The sequence below is a fragment of the Sander vitreus genome, chromosome 21 (assembly GCF_031162955.1).
Source record: "Sander vitreus isolate 19-12246 chromosome 21, sanVit1, whole genome shotgun sequence".
Classification (NCBI taxonomy): Eukaryota; Metazoa; Chordata; class Actinopteri; order Perciformes; family Percidae; genus Sander; species Sander vitreus.
Window position 1 is genome coordinate 22,001,170 of NC_135875.1, and position 20,228 is coordinate 22,021,397.

The window sequence follows — 20,228 nt, forward strand, 5'->3', positions numbered from 1 at the left end:
TCTATTCACCCAGGGCCCTACTACTACTCCAACTCTCCAGCCTACAGTTCCCCCCCACCCACACTCCGGTTTATAAACAGCCAGTAATCGTCACACCGTGCCCTACTCCTGAAACCAACCCACCAGAGAAGTCATCCTCTTCAGGCAGCTTCCATCCATTTCCATCCAGACAGCCAGAATACCAGACAGGTACAGTGAATAAGTTTGTAATCTAAGGATTTGAATATAATATTAATGGCTTTTACTGCAATTTGTTTTTACAGAATTCATACACAGAACTACATTGCTGCTACTGGAGCTGACTAGACAATCCCAAAACATCTACAAATACAACAACAACAAAACAGCCTTTTACTAAAAACTGGAACAGGCCTTCACTGCAAGAGGATACACATTCACACTGGGTAGAAACTGGGTGACATGCTCACCACTTACAAAAGAGCTAAGGACAGATCTCGAGCAACAGGAGAGGGCAAAATCAGCTGGGTTAGTTATCAATCAATATCAATATCAATCAAAAAGTTATCAATCTTTCATAATTCTTTTTCAGTATTTTTTCACCCACAACTACAGGGCTTCATCAACACACTCGGGAAGGGGGGAAATGATCACGGCACGGAATGTTAAAATACCAACTTGTGTCTTGATTTTGACTAAAATTCCATTGTGTCCTTTTAAACAGCAAATGGATGAAATATTTTGTGGCTCCGTGGTGGGGAGTGCACCACCCGGCACCATTATTTCCACACCACTCTTCCCCAGTCAAACTCCATCACTACTCCTCCCCAGTCAAACTCCCTCAGAAGTTATTCATCCATCCGACACCGAAGATCACCAGCCTGGTCCCTCAACTGCCATCCCCACTACAAAACGTACCGCACAGAAAAAGAGCACCACATCATTCCATGATACATACCGGTCCCATGCTGAGAGTGAGCTGCAGCGTGAGTCACTGGTGAGGCCAGAAGTGACAAGATGGAGACGCCTAAAAGAAAAAAGAAGGAGGTCACATGAGAAGAAAATGGTGACCTGCATGGGTCAAATCTTAACACAACTAAAAGAAATTGGAAAGAAGCAAGAACAAATTATTGGGTTGCTGAAATAAAATAAAGATGTTAAATGATATTTACAGTATGTGACTGTCTTATTAATACATAAAGAAACTTAAACACCACAAAATGAGCAGTGGTTGGATGGTCCACATTCACAACGGTGAAATACTCCCACGATCCCCTGCTGATTTAGCCTGGGTTCTTACCAGCCAGTTACCGTGAGCTCGCTTTTCACTGTAAGGTAACTGTCTCAAAAGTTCAAGTTATTTAATTAGTTAATGACCCTTAAACAATTGCTGCAACCCTCCTTAGCCTTGTAAAAGATTGCAACATTGTATTACGATTTTAAATTTGGCATTTGACCCGAGGTGCCTTACATCACCCTGTGGCATACTGCACACCAGCTCACAAAAAAACGTGTAAATGAAAGAAGGAAAAAAAGGGGGTATGACTGTAAACTAAAGTGTATCTTATCCTTAAAGGTGGGCACAAATCATGTCTTGGTAACAAGAGGCATCATGGTTGTTGGGCTGTGGTGGGTGTGGATCCTCAATGTCCTCTCTGAGTTGAAGAAGACCCTGCTCATCTTCATCAACTTGGTCACCAGAATCCAAACAAATGTGTAGAATGCAATGTGACTGCTGCACTGATGTTTGCCACTTCCTTCATGTGCAGACACTTGAGCCTCCTGAATTTTGACTTTAGGATGCCAAATGCATGCTCAATGGACACACGAGCTGCATTGAGCTTTCTGTTGAAGCGCCTTTGCCTAACAGTAAGGTGCCCATTATCCCTGTAGGGCTTCATCAAATGTAGCGACAAAGGGTAGGCTGAATCAGCAATGATGTGCACTGCCTTTGGTACCAGGGCCTGAGGATTTAATTCCAGTTGCCGTGCTACATGTGTTTCGGAATGCTCTTGCATCATGCCAACTTCCAGGGTGTCCTACATTGACATGACAAAAGCGGCGCTCGTTGTCGCAGAATCCGGTAAGTATGATGGAGTAAAACTGTTTCCTGTTATAATAGGCTATGGGGTTGTTGCAAAATGGTTTGACAATGGGAATGTGATATCCACCAAGAGCACAGACTGTATTTGGAAAGTCGGCTGTTTGAAAATGTAATGACGACGTGTGAAGTGCTTCCCCTGTGGGCCATGAAATGAAATGTGACAGATGTGTGTTGACCAGGGAACAGAAGTGATGGAGATGGGTTGACATGGTGGATTTTGAAATGTTAAATCTGTCTGCAACACCCCTATATGACTCCTGGTTGGCTAGAGTCCACAGGCAGGCAAGAACAGCGTGGGTTACAGGCAACTTGGTATGCTGTTTGTTTGTGTAGAATGGTCCTAATGTCGTCATAACGTCCTAGTTAGCAAAGAAGAAATAATGATCAAATTGACGTACAAATATCAGTGATAATACTTAAAATGCTTCAGATAACCTACCTCTACTTGTCCTCTTGACAGTCTGAAATGACTTTTAAAGTCAGTCACGGTGTACAAAGGTACAACTTCCTCAACAAAATGTGGTATTTTTGGAACCAACCTAGGAGAAGAATAATGAAGCTGATTCTATACAGATTTATTAAGAACTCATTGTGCTTTTGGGAGCAGTTATTGAAATGAATATTGTTGCTGACAAATGATAACCATCTATTTAATACTTTATATATGAAATAAGAAAAACTCTTAGTCTCTCAGTCTTAAACTGCATAACAATAAAAAATAAAATGTGTATGTATTTTATTAGTGTTTTAATTTGCCAAATATGTAGGATCATTTCTAAACTCATTATTACATGATCATTTAGGAGCATCGTTAAACCTGATAAGTGGTTTTACTGAACTTGATCAGAAAAACATTAAACCACTAACGTTAAGTTAAATGAACTGTGGCCATGTGTGCATTGTTCTTTGAAATATTTAGCGTTAAATCACCTTTTCTGTTGAAGTCCATCTTCGTGGATAAGAAGGCCATCTCTTTATCTTGAATTTCCTCAGCGATCAAAAAGGAGTGTGGTTGTGAAGAAGTTGGTAATTTCATGGCACAGATTAACCCTTTTTCATGCACTATATCCGTGTCATATTCTCATTAGGGGCTGAGCCCCCCTAAAGGTCTGATCCTAGAATCGCCCCTGCTGCTACTTCATACTTGTACTCCACTACACCTCAGAGGGAAATGTTGTAATGTTTACTGCACTACATTTATCTGAAAGCTTTTGCTTTAGCCTATTGCTTCACGCTGGGCTTGTTTCTGCAACAGCTCATTGAGTATCAGATGCAATTAAACCTATTGAGGAAATATTTTCCTTTGACTTTGGTCCAGTATTAAACGAGATCGCTGCAGTCGGCAACGGCGAAACAAGCTACAATGTAAGTTAATAGAACAACTGTCCAGCTTGTATTTACGTTCATAAAAGTGCACGTTTTGCCGCTGACAGGCTCAAATAATATTCTAAGTGTCTGACAACATTATGGAAAGGATTTCTAAGGAGGTCGACCTTTCTGTTAAAGAGTAAGATCCTTTTTTAAAACAAAACAAAAAAAGTCCGTGAAATTGTGTTCGCTAAACCCACCAGACTCCATGTAAATGAGCAGTAATTTTAGCATCGTAAAATGGGCATTCTAGAACATTTCTGACCTCTGAGGCTTGCTCTGGCTGTCTTGAGCCTGTGCGTGTAGGGTGCACCACTATTTCATTCCAATTTCAGGTCTGTCAGTCACAGGGAAAACCGGGGACATTTCTGGGGACAGCTCCAGCCGGGGACAGGTCACCGAAACCGGGGACTGTCCCCGGAAACCGGGGACGTCTGGTCACCCTATTCCACACGCATACAAACTTGGAGAAAAAAAAACATCCATGCTGTTTTGAGTGAGATAAGGGTTTCTGCGTGTGTCCTGCCTTCAGTCTCCGGGTGAGCTGTTCAAAATCGGCAGGGCTTTTTACGTCACTAGCCGAAATGATGTGGCTAACCGTAGCATGCTAGCCCTAGCATGCTAGCTCGTTCTGAATGCAAAACACTGCTACAACACACACTAGTTCACCATAATCTACAAAAGAACTACTTACATGTCCCTATTCTGCAGGTATTCCACGCAAAGTTGAAAGTGTGCCCTCGTTTAGAAGAAGTTTCCCGGCTAATCCTGCCTTGTACTGATCAAAGTTGTAGAAACAATATTATCTAGCTAGCTAGATGATGTGATCTTACCTAGCTACTGCGCATGTGCGACTGACAACAAAGATGTTGCGAGGTCTCACTCTGTAGCTAAAACAGAGACCTGAACACAGGGTGAAAAGAGGAGCTGCAGCAATATGCAGTACAACAAAAATATGGTGTTTTTTGAAAATAATTATTATTATTCTGGTACAACCTCCAAATACAATTATGAACCTGAAATGAGCATAATATGGCCACTTTAATAATTAAGGTGGATTCTTCATTCATAAATTTGAATGGATTTTCATGACCTTTAAGTGTTTTTGTGATTTTACCTTTTATTATTGTGTTAAAACCGAGAACAAAATTGTATATAACTTTTGACTTCTATAACTGTCAATGCAGGCTGCATCACACAATCAGTTGGAGAGTTAGTTGTTCTGACAACTTACAGTGGAGCTGCTGAGTGGCCAGCAGATCAGACTGTGGTTGTACTGGGCAGCTTCCAGGTATGACTGTGTAAAGGCTGTTTTATGGTTCTGCGGAGGCTCCACGCAAAGCTTTCGCCTTAGCCAGTGGCCCGATGTTTATACTTGTGCGCTGGTGTGTGCGTCGAGCCGGCATGTGTGTGTGTGTGTGTGTGTGTGTGTGTGTGTGGGGAGTGGATGATAGAGGGAGAAGTGAGAGAGTGATGGCGATTAGCTTCGGAGCGAGTACTGACTCTAGAGTCATAGTGAGAGAAACAAAGTGTCTCCCCTGTGCTTTCTGACCACGGTGGGAAATATTTAGCAGGATAAGTAACCCTCTCCTTGATTTCATGTTGTTTATGGAGAAGGAGAACCAGGAAATGAGTTGGGGGAAATGCAACGCTACCCAGCCACGGCCAAGCGACGTGCGTCGCTGTGACGTATAGTTAAATTTTTCGAGAGGTGCACATCAGGCTACGGCGTAGGGTCCGGCATAGACGCAGAGGGGTCTGCAGGGGTACGCCGTCGATTCGACGCAAAAGCATAAAACAGCCTTAACTGTGTGAATGCGATCAGGGCAGTCATGCAAAAGAGAGGCTTCTTCTCAGTGAACCTTCCCTGAATATATAAAGATAAATTACATGTTATTGTACTGGTTTTTGTTATTTACGCAAGGACGACATGATTCAACTGCATATTCAGTCCGTTGTAAGGGTGTTCAACATTGGTTCACACACTTGAGCCAGACAATTTAGAAGAAAAATGTTGTCTATTACAATAATGTAGAATTCTCATAATGATAAGAAAATTTCATGAAAGAAATCTGTTTCAAAACTTTGTATGTTTTTGATTTCAACCGTGTATCCCTCATGCCGTGTATAGAAGAGCAGGCATGTTGACCTAATGTTTGAGTATCAATACCTGTCATTTCAACAGTAACAACATTTCTGAAATGTATTTTCTGCATTTGGATCTGTATTAACATGGCAATTGTGATAAATATTCTTGGAAAATATTTGCCAAAGATGCCCGATTTCACAATTTCTAAATATGGATTAGATTAGATTATACTTTATTCTCCACCTTGGTGGAAATTTGTCTTTCAATCCTGGGCTTGATCCTGGGCTTCTATTTATCTTACTTCTAAGGCTTAGAAAGGGCTAAAAAGACAATTTTAGAGTAAAAACGTTATTTGTTTAGTGTGAAGAATGAGACACATTTATTGAGTCAAGTGTAGGAGTAACATTAAAGAATAGTTCTGAAGTGATCACATGTAGGCTCTGCAGGAATAGCCAAAGACACTTAAAGCGTAACTCTCGCCAAAATGCAACCTAGGGTCTTTTTGTGAATGTACCCAAGTCAAACTTTAAAAGCATATTTAGGACGGAATCGCCACTTTTAAGATGTACCGTATTTTCGTTTTTCGGTCAAATGGCCTTTTGAATGGGAGTGCTAGGGGCACTTTTATGCTAGCCTCAAAATAGCTATTTTTAAAACACTAAGAAGGCTCGACACAACATGAAACTTTGCTCGAAGTAACACCTTAACGAAAGAATTGACAACATTGTTTGTGTACCCAGAGTTTACTAAAAAGAAAGGTTTTGAACAACTCACCGTAGCTGTTGTTGTTTCCGGCCGCTACCACCTCGGCAGTCAAAACGAGTAGATATCCGAATGCGAATGAACGGACTCCATATGAGGCTCCTTTTTCAACTACGAGGTCAATATTGTTTTTCAATAACGACAAAACAAGAAATAATCCGTGCATTTATATGGAACTAAGCTTTAGGAGCTTTCCATCTTTACTCTCCTCCCTGTTATGTTGCATTCGGAAATCGATTATTTTTGACTGACAAAATGGCTGCAGCCGGAAACTAGACCTACGGTGAGTTGTTCAAAACCTTTTTTAGTAAACTCTGGGTACACAAACAATGTTGTCAATGCTTTCGTTAAGGTGTAGAACCCCTGGCGATACTTCGAGCAAAGTTTCTTGTTGTGTCGAGCCTTCTTAGTGTTTTAAAAATAGCTATTTTGAGGCTAGCATAAAAGTGCCCCTAGCACTCTCATTCAAAAGGCCATTTGACCGAAAATGAAAATACGGTAAATCTTAAAAGTGGCGATTCCGTCCTAAATATGCTTTTAAACCAAAGTTTGACTCGGGTACATTGACAAAAAGACCCTAGGTTGAATTTTGGCGAGCGCTTTAACCTGCGTCTGTCACATTGTTCATACTTTTTGTATGTTTACGAGTGTAAATAAAAGTGAAGGATTTTTACTTTTATCTTTCACTTCAAACCGTAGTACTTCCCAAGACCTGTAAACAGACAGACATGTGTGAATTATGTGCAGTTCCCATTTAAATCCAAAATTTCACTTTTGGCAGCTTGACATATATACCCTATAGTAATTAATGTGAGCTTGCTATGAGCCCATCAAGGTAGGGTGCAGAGGTTTTGCAGGCCGTTCACTCTGCAGAGTCTACACCCAACTTGACATCCCTGCTGCGAAGAAAAATGCAATAAAGTCCACCACAGAAGCAGCTGAGATGGCTATGGATCAGCAGGGGTCATCCATGGGGCAATGCTGCTGGAGGATGCATCTTTAAATCAATCACCAGTTCTTTCACCCAAACTTTCCATCAAATTGTATCGAAACAAATGCTGTCTGTTTCCAACTAATAACAGACCAAAAATATGCTCCATCAGGACCAAAATCATAACCTCCTTGGCAGATATAAACAAAGCACAATCTCAGCACAGTTGAAAAAGGTTTTATTTTTCTAACATAAATATGCCAAACATGACTACACGTTTGCAAGGAAATGCGTTTTCTCAACTCTGTGAGTGTTTGTCTCGTAATCAATATATTCCATATGTGTGCTCCTTTCCATCTCTGTATCTGTCCAGGTAGCGTAGGGGCTGTCGATGAGGGTATTTGACCTGTGGAGGGTGGTACACTGGAGGCCGGATGAACTCAAACACTGGCTCCCTCATGTCTGCAGGGAAAAGATTCAACAGGCAGACATTATTATTATTAGACAAGCAACTGCTATACAAACCTAATGCCCTAAAATACAGGAAGGTTAGGGAAAATGTGACAAGACCGAACTTGCGCTGCGTTTGTGAGCGTGACTCACTGAGTGTGGTGTGAAAGGTGTCGGTGACAGATTCATCCCACTGGCACTGGAAGAAGGCCAAGCCGGCAGGTGTCATGTTGTCTTGGTGCTTTCTGTAGAATTCCATCGTCTTAAATGAACGATCCACCAGAGAATGGCTAAGAGAGGAGAGCCAACGCAAGCTTAGTCCCTTTGCTGCTATATCAAACATGATGTAAGCATGTGAATACAGTTTACTAACGGATTCCATAGTCGATGACAGTGGCACACTCTTATGTTTAAACAATTGGTTAAATTACATGAAAATGTCCTTTTTTTTGGGAATGTTTTCAATGTATCACTTCATGTCTGTAAATCTGTCACTACCTATGGTGGAACATTTGTTTTGGCGATTGAGGCCAATAACATTATCACAATCATCACAGAAGATTCTATTTGAGCATCACAAGACAAAATGAGCAAAGTATACATTTAAAAAAAAAAGGTAGATATTTGCGGGACTAAAAAAAGAAAAGAAAAAAACTCAATTTGAGCACTTATCCTATGCAGTAATGAGTGTACAAGTGTACTTGTACTTGAATGTGGTTATATTTTATATAGTCTGATGTCAGGCTTTTCCCCTCCGCTTCCACTCTCTGTGTGTTGCTGTTCTTAAAATCCCTTCGCCACGGAAAAACAACAACAAAGTTTGAGCTAGTAAGCAACATGCAGAGCATAGCAAATTTTGAAGCCATTTTGGATCGTGCAATAAGGCAGGCCTGCTTGGTTCTCTCGGGGAATGATTGTAAAGATTTACAAAGAATACGTTTACGGCATTTACTGTCCAACTGGGATGTTTTGGGACCGACTGGAGAGGATTGCTATGGATGAAGTACACAGGGCGATACACTGGTAAGAGCAAGTTACATTTAACCATGTATCCAGCTAATTTAAGTAGCTCACACTATTGTATTGTGTGAACAGTTAACTTCAGTTAATATTGTATGTGGCGTTTTCTTTTGCGAGGTGCAAATGTTCCACCAAAACAAGTTCCTTCCCGAGACTATTTTGCAGAGCCGCCGTCTCTGCATCTGGAGCTTAGCGCCACTTGTGCCACTTACTCCACAGCGCTGTGGAGATAGGTCAGCTTCCCGTCTGTGTATTGAGTGTATGGCTCACCATGGCGACGGCCTGACATCCTCCTGGAAGTTGATGTGCCCCTCCTGCTTGAAGAGGACATAAATGTAGCGGTGGAAGCCTGTTCCTCTGGCAGGGAAGGGGGGCAGGTAGTGACACAGCTCCTCTCCAGCCTGCACTGCTCCGCCTGGTATGTTCCCGCTACAGAAACACGGGTCATTCGAGGTTGTAGTTGTTAAAAATACTTATATACTTATAATTGCTTTTACTCTTTCTAACTCATTAAAAAAAAAAAATCAAGTACCAAAAACTGAGTGATGTGGTCCTCCTCTCCTACTTCAATGCCTAACGAATTTCTCTCTCTCTCTGACCCTGTCTTTCACTGGTTGAAGCCTGAAAATATTGTAAACAATTAATAACATAACTAGTTACACCGGTCGGACTGTTGAGCTCCGTTTCAGACTGATGCCGCCGGTTGAGGCTGGTCCTCATCCTCAACATGGGCCTTTTTCAGTCACGGAAAATACTTTTCAATACTCATCTGGATTGAAGCAGCAAATATTAAGTGTAAGAGTAAAAAAATGACATAACATTATTTATAATAAGTGTATTTGATTCACAGCTGCTACATATAATGTTTTGACCTCGACAACCCAACTGCATTTTACCGCAAACTTGCGACTAGTTAACTTTCTAAAGCAGGCGCAATCGCTTGTTTGCTAAGAGTCGGGTCGGGACTCAACATTGTATTCAGAATATAAAATATTTTTATAGCACTTTTTAGTGTGCGATTGTGTTCACAAGATAGATACCAACCTTTAGTGAACTTGTGAATTTCGCCAGCCGTCTTCTCTCCTTTATGGAGACAGACGCTGTGTGCACGGTGGGCTCGATGGTGTTTTAAGCCTCCAACGTTGCCTTCCAGGCAGCTAACCGTCGCCTTAACCCATTGCCGCGCTGCCTGGAAAGCGACGTTGGGGGATAAAAACACCAAACACGGCACGGTGGGAGGAGCTGTGTGTGTGTGTGTGTGTGTGTGTGTGTGTGTGTGTGTGTGTGTGTGTGTGTGTGTGTGAGCGAGAGACAGTGACAGAGAGACAGAGGAGAGCAGTTAAAGGAAGGAAATGCAGCTGAACGTGTTTTAAATAGCGTTTAAAAAGTAATAATAATAACGAAACGCAATGTGTGGCGGCCGGTGTTGGTAGTGCGGCGCACCGCCACACGTTAGTCTATGTGTGGGAAACGCTGTTACTGCATATTGCGACAGGCCTACTCCTACTTAGCTGAACAGTCCATTAGTGTATGTGCACCCGTTTCCACGTCACACTTGACCATGATTGGCCCCCAAACTAGTTTTTCTGCTTGTACGCCCACTTGATAAACTCAGATGTATGGTGAGCACAGAGAAACTTTCCATCTTCAGCAGATGAATGTGAAAACAGCCTTCTAGTGTCAAAACACATTCATCATTCTGACTTTAATTTTTACTGAACTGCCCGGTTAAGCATGGATTGACAAAAGTAAATTGATGGTAGCTGTAATTTATGTTTGTCATTAATTATTTAATCATATTTTGGTAAATCTGTGTTGTTTTTAACTGTGATTCAAAAATAAAAGCACAGTTGACTTGACTTGCAGTACTCACACTAGCCAGTGGATGTATTCTGCCTCATTATCCAGAAGATGCTCATCTGAAAAAGACGATAAATGATTTTAGACGGTCCGTAAATGCTGAGAATCCATCAATGCCTGTGTTGATTCACTTCTAAAAAGGCAATATAGACAGTTGCTGATTATTACAATCTACTGGCCTCCTGTGATAGCTGATGCTGACCTGGACAGGTGAGCAGAAGGGTCCACAGGGAGCCCTCCTCGGCATCAAAGCTGATTTGAGGGACGGACACTGCCTAGAGAAAAAGTACAGCAAAGACAAGGCAAAGAATACAGTCAGAGAAGACATATAAAAAGGTTGGTACAGAGCAGAAAAGTGAATAAAATAAAATACACATCAGAATGCAATGAGGGAACGATGTGTTCAAAGAGGCAGAAAGAAAGATGAACTCTTAGCCCTTAGAATATCAATTATAGGCAAAATTAGGACACTATAAACTGCCAGTCCGTTTACGTACTTCTGTTGGTGTCAGTCGATTCCCATAATGCACTTGACCAGTGTTGTCCTGGCCATAGCCTATCCGGAGCGAGACTTGAGGTAGAAAATATGCCATGGGAAAGAGATCTCTGAAGACTCCGTAGTGGTCTGCAAGTCTCTTTATGTGAAATAGACCAGTGCCCTTCTCCCAGGTTTCCTGCACTTTATCCAGAGGGATCTTAACTGGTGAGATAAAGAGAACATAAAAGAGGTTTTTATAAAAAATAAAAAAAAAATGCATTTACTTATCAAAAAGCTTAAGTAGTTCTTTTATGATAAGTGTGTATGAGCTTACAAGTGCGCAGACGTGAAGCCCTCTCCAGCTCAATGTTCTTCTTGTTGTCCTTCATCACCTGCTTCCTCTCCCTCACTTCTTTGGTCCTGCCGGGTCGATAGTACGGCAGTCCAATGTCCACTCGCTCTGCACCTGCCGTGACAGGATTCACACTAACACTTCAAACTGTGAACTTAACCATTCATTTTTGCCATGACATGTTCCCACCTCCGGGAAAATCACTGTCAACTGTAGCTTCATCTTCCTCCTTTATTTCTCACCATGCTCAGGGTCAGCTTTTTCCACGTAGCTCCTGTAGGTCTTCCACCATGCAGGTTTGTTCCTTGCTTCCTCCGCTTGTTTGAAGTAACGAGTGTAGCTGCGATACTTCTCTAATGACTCCAGGTTTTCAACGTCAACCTCCTCATTTGGCATTGGACCCATAGGAGGTATCCGTCTGCAGAGGAATGCTGTTGTGTGGAAACATCCCAAACAGATAGTTAATTACATAGCACTTGTTTCACCATTCATGTTTGGTTCCCCTCGTGTTTCCCCAAACCAATAGTGGGAACTAATGCCCAAAATAGGATGATATTTTAGTTAATGGTAACCCGGGCATGTGAGATGGATAACCCTATCAGTGCTGACTATACAGTATACAGTCCATTGTGCTGGCACTATTACTATTACTGCCGAGCACTGCAGCACTAAGTTGACAATTAATAGTCACATTTTTCTATGGACTTTTGCGAAATGTCTTTCTCCACAGAGGAGAGCACGTAACGAGGCTGCTTCAAACCGATGTAGCTAGCTAACCTAACACACACCGTACATGCAATCCCCGGGCACGAACTTACTAAATGTAAACACAATATAATTTAGCGATGTCGTTACAATACCTGTTGTGACAAACGTCCTCGCATTATTGACCCCTAAATCTGTCCCAGTTCGCAAGGTAGCGGCGCAAACGGTGCGCAGCGCCATCTTGAAATGAGTTTTTCCCTTCTTTTTTTCAGAAGATACGGTGGCCGAGAGAAAGCAAAACGAGTTCGTGGACCTTAGTTTTTTTTGTTTTGTTTTGTTTTTTAAGTTTTTTTGTTTTCTTTAGCACTGAACCGTAGTCAACTAGCAGGAGATAATAACGGTAACATATATTATGTTACGTGCTCTTTGTTTTAGCTTTCTTTCGTGCAGATTTCAAAATATAACGTTATAGTTTTTGGTTTGGGAGTTAAACCAAACAGAAAAGTACATTCAAGATTTATAATTGACAACGCAGTCAATACGACCCAAATCACGGAGATGCCGATACGCACGAGAGACTAATATTCTTACACAACCTCTGTGTTTGGCTAAAAATGGTGGGTAATTTGCGGGGATATTTTTACTTGTCTATTACCGTTACTAATATGGGAGCTTTTAAATTACTAACGATAGAGTCTTAGGTCCCCAGGTTAGACTAGTCCCGTGCGAATAGTGTTATTTGTTACAAATGTAACACTGCAACAATAACAACAATAGCAGTGTGACATGAATCCCCGCATATAACCATGGGTGTATTAGTAACGCGTATAACACGTTAGTAACGTTTCGCTGGATCCTGGTTGGACATTTTACATGTGTTTGTCTATTTTCCCGACAGCACATGAAGGCATCATTTTTGCGTCTGCCGTCATCAGGGAAGCTTCTGACGATATTCAGTCAGTATTCACACAAATGCTGTGCACGAATGTAGCTTTCTGTTGAAGTGGTAAGAATTAATATTGTGTCTTGTTATATATAGAGTGTAAAGGGTAACATGGTGCGCTAATTTACAGTTAAATCACCAGACTGTTTTAATATCGTGACTATTATTATTTGTCCACACGTCCTAGCTAACGTGAAATGACTTGATTTCAGGCTACCGTTAGCTAATGTTAGCTTTTCCTTCTACTTGGTTAAGTTAATGTGTGGTAGCCAACGTTACCATTTGGACTGAGCCTTGTACTGTACTTGACAATGGCTTTGTTGTTGCACATTCTAATAACTGACAATAACAAAAATTGGGGCCATGAATGATTTTTTTCTGCCCTTCTGAGAAACTCTTTCTATTAAGGGCGTACAATGTGATGTTAAGATCTTAATAACAAAGGTGGTAAGCAGTTAAGTTACATTACTGACATGGTGTAAAGATATGATACACTGATATGTTCGAGTTCTATCACATTATTACCAAACTCTTATTCTTCTTCTTCTTTTTCACAGAGATGTCTGCTCTTCCTTCAGAGATGGATTCTCAGAATTCAAACCTGAACTGTGCCATATGCCTGGACCGTTTCCGGATCCCTGTAACCATCCCCTGCGGTCACACCTTCTGTCAAGAGTGCGTCAACCTTCACTGGGACACCAAGAGCAAGTTTGATATCGGACCTCAGTGTCCAATCTGCAATGAGAAGTTTCCTACCAGGCCCATTCTCAAGCGTAATGTGTCCCTGTCAGTCTTGACTGAGGCTGTCAACACCGGCCCCTCCTGTAGAGAGTCGCTTATGATGGGAAGCGAAGGGGCGAGAGCCTTGCTGCTGTGTGATCGCCATAAAAAGCCTCTGGTTTATTACTGCAGGCAGGACAAAATGTCTGTGTGCTGCCAGTGTGGCATCTCTGAATGCGCAAACCACGACAAGGTGTTGTTGGAGGCAGAAAGGGAAAACCAAGAGGTATAGTAACGCAATGCCACCCCATTTGCTTAGCTTGTATTGTAACATGGATTGTCATTCCAGTTATGACACTGTCCACTTTACTCCAGAAACGAAGGGGACTGTGATTGTGATTATGTAAAGTGCACTGTCTCAATTTGAGGTGTATTCTTTACAGCTGCTGCTGGAAAGGAAGAGAAAGGAGGTGGGGAAACTCACTGAAGAGACGCTGAAAAGTATAAATGACTTGGCTGAAAATATCAATCAAGCGAAGGTAAACCCCAATTTAAGCTTTCCCTCTGTGAAAGTAAGTTAAAGGCTTCACTATGCTTCAAACAAACAAGTTTTCTCAATCTGTCAGAAAGGGGACTTAAAGTGCTCATATTATGCTCATTTTCAGGTTCATAATTGTATTTAGAGGTTATATCAGAATAGGTTTACATGGTTTAATTTTCAGAAAACACCATATTGTTGTTGGATGGAAGAGAAGTGAGATGCCTCACTCTGTAGCTACAACAGAGAGCTCAACACACAGGGTGAAAAGAGGAGCTGCAGCAATGTGCAGTACAACAAAAATATGGTGTTTTTTTTTAATTAAACCACATAAACCTATTCTGGTACAACCTCTAAATACAATTATGAACCTGAAAATGAGCATAATATGAGCACTTTAACTCTTAATATGTTTCTAAGTGATCGAACGTTGACATTTAAGCAAGTGTCATTCAAGCAGTGTTAACTCTCACTGGGTAACCACATTGGCACAATTCACCACTTCCTGCAGCTGTCACACACTTACAGCCAATTTTTAACGGAAATCAGGCAATTGATTATTATTCTTGCACACCCACAAGACTTCGAAATGAAATAAGAAATGTTCAGGTCTTCTTCACGGACAAAGCTGCAGCTGAAGCTTGATATTATTGTAGATAAATAAAAAGGCAGGGATCAAAGATTTAGGACCGGACACCATTAAACACGTGTACCCAAAATCCTCAATGCAGGCATATGATTCAACATCTTTTATCAACAGGTGACTCTTCAGCAGACTTCCACCTGGGTCAATGTCAAGTTCTCCACCCTGATTAAAATACTGGTGGAGAAGCAGGAGGCTACAGAGCTCTTCACAGAGGAGCAGAAAGAAGCTGCCATCACTGAGGCCGAGGCACGGTTAGCTGAACTTAAGGAGCGCTCCCAGATACTCCAAGAGAGCCAGGAACAGATAGCAGCTGTACTTAAGCTCTCTGATACAGAGCTCATCAAGGTTTGTACTTCTGCCTTTAAACTAAAATTTCCCTCGGGATGAATAAAGTATCTATCTATCTAACAATACAACTATATTGCACTCAGAAAATAACAGTTAGATGCCTCCCATCTACACACATGAGGGGGGAACTTTACCTGACAAGCAAGATGGTATGTTAAACAGAACTGTGTAACAAATCTGAGAAGCCGTCGTTGGAAACTGTAAAGGGAAGGGCAGGCACATGAAAAGAAATACCTGGCAGGTGATTGGATGAACCATCTTTCTATCACGTCCACCATTGCTGTTTTAAATAAACAGTCCGAACGGCAGCGAACCAAACCCATCAGCCTCTTCATGTGTTCGCTGCAGTTCAGACACAAACCGCATTACTTGTAGCCTGACGAGACGGGCTTTTGTGTGATATGTGAGGCCGCCGTTCTCCCGTGATCTCTCGTTATCGACAGAATCCAGCTTTTGTGCAAGGTGGGGGGAAAATACCATCAGCCGCCAAATCATCAAGGTCTTCTTTGAAATGCATATCTCTTCACAGGAATCGATGGTCATAGAGGTCCCGCGTTTCAAAGATATTCCCACAGATGTAACGCCAAACCTTCAAGAGCGATTAAACGGTGTCACAGATGTCCTCTCCCGAGTCTCCAAGCTGGTGTCTGAGGACCTAGAGAAAGCTGTGAGCACCGCTGTGGGTCCGGACAAAGATGGTAAGATGCCTTCAGGAATGATGTTCCCTCTGTAGCAATTTAGCTGGAATTGTTAGCAGTGTGTTCCCCAATCTTTGCTCTGTGTTATTAAGCTTGTCATTGGCCTCCAGGTTCTCCTCAAGATAAGAGGCCGATCCTAGCTGTGGTTCCCAGTCCAGCTGCTCCGTGCCACCCTGGTGGGAAGGAGGGCCTCAGTGCTTGTAAGTCCTATCTAAACTTTTAGACAGCTTTTTTGTTTTAAGAATGTACCTGGCTCTCTGGTTCTTTCGTAATGTAATTAATTAGCAAAGTGCAGCAGGGCAATAAGCGTCAGTGCTTGGATGGAATTCAAAGATGGGGACAGCAAAGGTCACTGGGCCTTATTGTTATTCCTGCGACCGTAGAATGATTTTGTCAGAGAGAAGGGCACAGACATGTACAGTACGTTAACAGTGTAAATATCTGTTCCTGCTTCAATCTGTCTGATTCCTTTTGTTCTCATTACAGACCGATGCTCTCTGACCTTTGACCCTCGCACGGCCAACGGGCACCTGTGTCTGTCCCAGGAGAACCGCAGGGCAGAGCACCTGACCACCGGGCCCCGCCCTGTCCCAGCCCACGAAGCGCGCTTCGATCACACCTGGCAGGTGCTCTGCTTTCAGGGCTTCAAAAACGGACAGCACTACTGGGAGCTGGAGGTGTCCAAGCCCTGGGCCTACCTCGGGGTAAGGAACCATGCATGTTGTGTTTGTACACTGTTGTTTTGAGGGTGGTTCATTAAAGTTAGTCAGGAAAATTAGCCAAGCCAAGTTGAACAGGAATCACAACCTTAACACAGCATCTGAAAGTAACTGTTACAAGCAACATCATATGAATGATATGAAATATTTATGAAAGTTGTTCATCACGTAGCACTTGCGTGTCACTCAAGCAGTCACCCCCTGTAACGAGAAGCAGCGCTCACAGAGCAAAAGTCTGTCCTGCTGTGCGCACTCTCTACTTCTTTTACACACACACACACACACAGCTGTGCTCCTGTATCGGGCTGTGGCACACAATTGGATCTTACTTTGGATGAGCTTTTACTAGTTCAAGTGCACCCACACAGTTAAAGATTTAAATCCCTGCCGCCAAGTTCTCATGGGGCGGTTGGATGTATTCACACACTTTAAAAAGATTTATTAAAAGCTTCTTTCTTTTCACATTTTTATTTGCAGCATTATACGTTGATAGTCATATCACAATAGGCTGTATATTAACTTATTGGGAGAAAACGGGTAGTTCTATGTAAAATCAGACATTAAGCACCCCCCATGTAGCCAAAATGGCATGATCCTTGTTTCATGACGCCTCTGCGAAGATTCAACTGTGAGATTGGCATTCGAATCAGGCTCCTTCGATCGAAGCACCCCTAGCACTTAGGCCTAGCAGCGCTCTGAGCTATAAGCTAACATCAGCATGCTCCAAATGACCATGCTAACATGATGATGTGTGCAGGTATAATCTTTACCATGTGGATCATATTAGTTACCAGCCGCGACAGCGATGCTGGGATTGTTTTCGCGCTTGTGTGTGTGTGTGTGTGTGTGTGTGTGTGTGTGTGTGTGTGTGTGTGTGTGTGTGTGTGTGTGTGTGTGTGTGTGTCATCATGGCAAAATGGGAGTTCTTTGCCAGGTGTTTATATTCCTATTTGTCGGTGGACAGATTGTGTCAACGCGATAGCGTCACAACAGTGCATGATGTAGGAAGTAGGGGGTAGGAAGTAGAAAAGGGGCCATTGCCCCCCCCCCCACTTCACGCCCCTGGCCCGATTTGGTGTCATGGCTGGTGTGAAGATCCCATCCCAAGATGGTCTCTAGTTATTGTCTTGTATTTGTTGGCTCTTCCATAAACTGCGGAAAGTCTGACTCAAACAGCTGATCTGTGGCATAATACTAATATTATGCTTACTAATACATAATAATGCTGTCTGTCTCTCCAAACTGGGGAGTAGGTAATATACTGACATCCTCTCCCTCGCCTCTTATCAGGTAACCTACGAGACCATCCCCAGGAAGGAGAAGGGCAAAAGGTGCATGGTGGGTATGAACGAACTGTCCTGGAGCCTGCAACTGGACGAGCATCAGATCAGCGCCTGGCACAACGGCCGGCGGGAGACTGTGGTCGGCCACTCCCAGCACAGCCGCGTCGGCATGCTGCTGGACTACGAGGCGGGGACGCTCACCTACTACGGAGACGGGCAGACCAGGCTCCACGCCTTCCACTGTGCCTTCAGCCAGGAGCTGTTCCCCGCCTGCTGGATAGGAGAGGGGGTCAGCATCACCCTCTGCTCCACATGAGCTGACTCATAAAGAGAAGTGAAGAAGCGAGCTCAGTAATAAGAATCCCCCTTAAACATTCAGGAGGGCTTTTTAAATCTCTTTTTGTTTTTACAATGACTGCCTTCCTACATTGTTTTAAGCAGAAGAACTGGCTGTAATGGGCTTTCCTTCCCAAAACTGTCCACCTGGCTTTGACTTATTCACATAACCACATGACAAAACCATAGCTATGGAAAGGGTCACAAACCCTGGTTCTAAAGGGCGTTAGGGTTCTATTTTAAAGGCAGAATGAGTAGGATTTTCTTGAAAAACAATGTATAGACTCGTACAAAAATAACTCCTTTTAATCATGACTTAGGGAGCCACCCGAAGTGTGTGGTGTGCTCTGTAATTGCAGAGAGACCCTGCCTTGTCTGCCTGTATTTTCTCTTTTTATTTCTTTATTTTGCTGTGTCACCAGGAGTGTTTCTCGGGGCATCAGCCTTTGGGCTGTGGGTGTGTAGCCCCCAGCCACAGCGCTGGACTCTATAAAAACATAGCGACCAGGTGCCAGATCGTAAGCACTCACCCAAGAGCAAGCTACAAATGGCGGACACAGCGCTTAAAAAAAAAAAGAGAGGAGAGGATGGGGATGAAGAGCAACCACGGTCAGGGGGCGTGTGCTTCTGGTGGCGTTGAGCCGGGGAGGTGGCCCTTCCTCCCTTTGGATGTTCTGTTTAAAAACCGCAACGGGCAATTTCTACTCATTCTGCCCTCGAGGACAGCGCTGCTTAGCTTGTAGGAAAGAACCCTCAGTTGTAGATCGTCTGCTTTCAGGTACGAAAAGACCAATCTCCTCAACTCAGTAGATGATTGTACTTTCACTACACAAAATTGAGTTTCCTTCTACTGCAAAGCAGTACATATTTATTACAGATGATTGGGGTTGGTTTCAGGCAAGTTACTCATTATAAAATACATAGATTCATACAAAACATCATCATTCCACACACATGGAGGTCATGCTGCTGAGTGAGTGTTTCTAAGGAGCAGATGAGTACAGTGGTATCAGTTTAGCCATTGTGTTGCTTTGAGAGTGCCGGACTACAACTAAACTGACAACTTCGGCATCATTTTTTACTTAACCCCTAAATAAGTGCCATTTGGCTGGTCTGACCATGAAAGTGTGCCAACTTGTGTTGGACATATGTCAGATTTTACCATGCCCGACTCTAGTCTGCTTTGAACAAAGTTCATCATCTTTGGGAGACCTGCTTATTCGCTTTCTTGCCCTGCAGATCAACACCACCTTCCAGACATAGAGTTGTATCAATCTTCTCTGTGAGGGAATAAGCGTATTTCGTCCTGGGGTCGTAGCCTCTAACTGACCACTGCCTGGTCTGGTTCCTTTAATGTGGAGATGGAAATCGACAAAACCCTAATTGGGACACACAGTATATGCACACGTCATGGCTGTAAAAAGAAGTAAAACAAAGAGAGAGACCTTTTTGCAATGCTGTGAGAAGCCATTTGTTGAGAAATTGCTAAAGCACAACTTAACATACCCCCATTGCTGTTGGAAAAAAAGAAAATGGCGCTCGTGTGCACAAACCTCTCAAAAACATTTTCTTTTTTTTTTTTTTATTTCTGGGGAGAATTTAATCCACAGAAGGATGTGAGCCAGTTCATAATGTGGTGCGAAGAGGACAAAGAGCCACTGCAGGGTGTAGTTTTGAGACGACGTCCTGTTAAAAGAACAACCCAAATCAATAAAGACATTGTTAAAAAAAGAAGAAGTGATGTAGGAGAAGAAAAAAATAAATAAAAATCGTTGTGGGCTGTACATTACTCCTGAGAATACAAAACTGAAAATGGATCAGTTTTCATCATCTTGGGATCTTGGCATGAATGCACAAATCGCCCTGCCTGTACCGATTTAAACCTGTGATACTGACAGTGTTGTGATGGAATCTGCTGTA

At 42.6% G+C, this 20,228-nt stretch overlaps 2 protein-coding genes across 2 annotated transcripts; one reads left to right on the forward strand and one right to left on the reverse strand.

The window, feature by feature from the left end:
* Nucleotides 1–7,433: 7,433 nt before the first annotated feature.
* mrpl38 (mitochondrial ribosomal protein L38) lies at nucleotides 7,434–12,350 on the reverse strand. Its single transcript, XM_078279808.1, has 9 exons — nucleotides 12,233–12,350; nucleotides 11,615–11,803; nucleotides 11,355–11,486; nucleotides 11,040–11,242; nucleotides 10,745–10,817; nucleotides 10,556–10,601; nucleotides 8,953–9,111; nucleotides 7,816–7,952; nucleotides 7,434–7,674 (listed from the first exon to the last, which is right to left on the reverse strand). The coding sequence occupies exons 1-9, from the start codon at nucleotides 12,315–12,317 to the stop codon at nucleotides 7,538–7,540; spliced, it is 1,161 nt and encodes a 386-aa protein (XP_078135934.1). The 5' UTR covers nucleotides 12,318–12,350; the 3' UTR covers nucleotides 7,434–7,537.
* Nucleotides 12,351–12,980: 630 nt separating this feature from the next.
* Nucleotides 12,981–20,228, forward strand: trim65 (tripartite motif containing 65). Its single transcript, XM_078278808.1, has 8 exons — nucleotides 12,981–13,083; nucleotides 13,578–14,026; nucleotides 14,184–14,279; nucleotides 15,039–15,269; nucleotides 15,802–15,970; nucleotides 16,081–16,170; nucleotides 16,457–16,674; nucleotides 17,980–20,228. The coding sequence occupies exons 2-8, from the start codon at nucleotides 13,580–13,582 to the stop codon at nucleotides 18,286–18,288; spliced, it is 1,560 nt and encodes a 519-aa protein (XP_078134934.1). The 5' UTR covers nucleotides 12,981–13,083; nucleotides 13,578–13,579; the 3' UTR covers nucleotides 18,289–20,228.

Coding starts and splice junctions, on each gene's coding strand:
- mrpl38 (XM_078279808.1), bottom strand. CDS start 12,317: ATGGCGCTGCGCACCGTTTGCGCCGCTACCTTGCGAACTGGGACAGAT. Junction 11,487..11,614: donor AAAAGCTGACCCTGAGCATG/GTGAGAAATAAA, acceptor CTGTCACGGCAG/GTGCAGAGCGAGTGGACATT. Junction 10,818..11,039: donor ATCGACTGACACCAACAGAA/GTACGTAAACGG, acceptor CTTTTTCTCTAG/GCAGTGTCCGTCCCTCAAAT.
- trim65 (XM_078278808.1), top strand. CDS start 13,580: ATGTCTGCTCTTCCTTCAGAGATGGATTCTCAGAATTCAAACCTGAAC. Junction 16,171..16,456: donor GAAGGAGGGCCTCAGTGCTT/GTAAGTCCTATC, acceptor TTCTCATTACAG/ACCGATGCTCTCTGACCTTT. Junction 16,675..17,979: donor AGCCCTGGGCCTACCTCGGG/GTAAGGAACCAT, acceptor GCCTCTTATCAG/GTAACCTACGAGACCATCCC.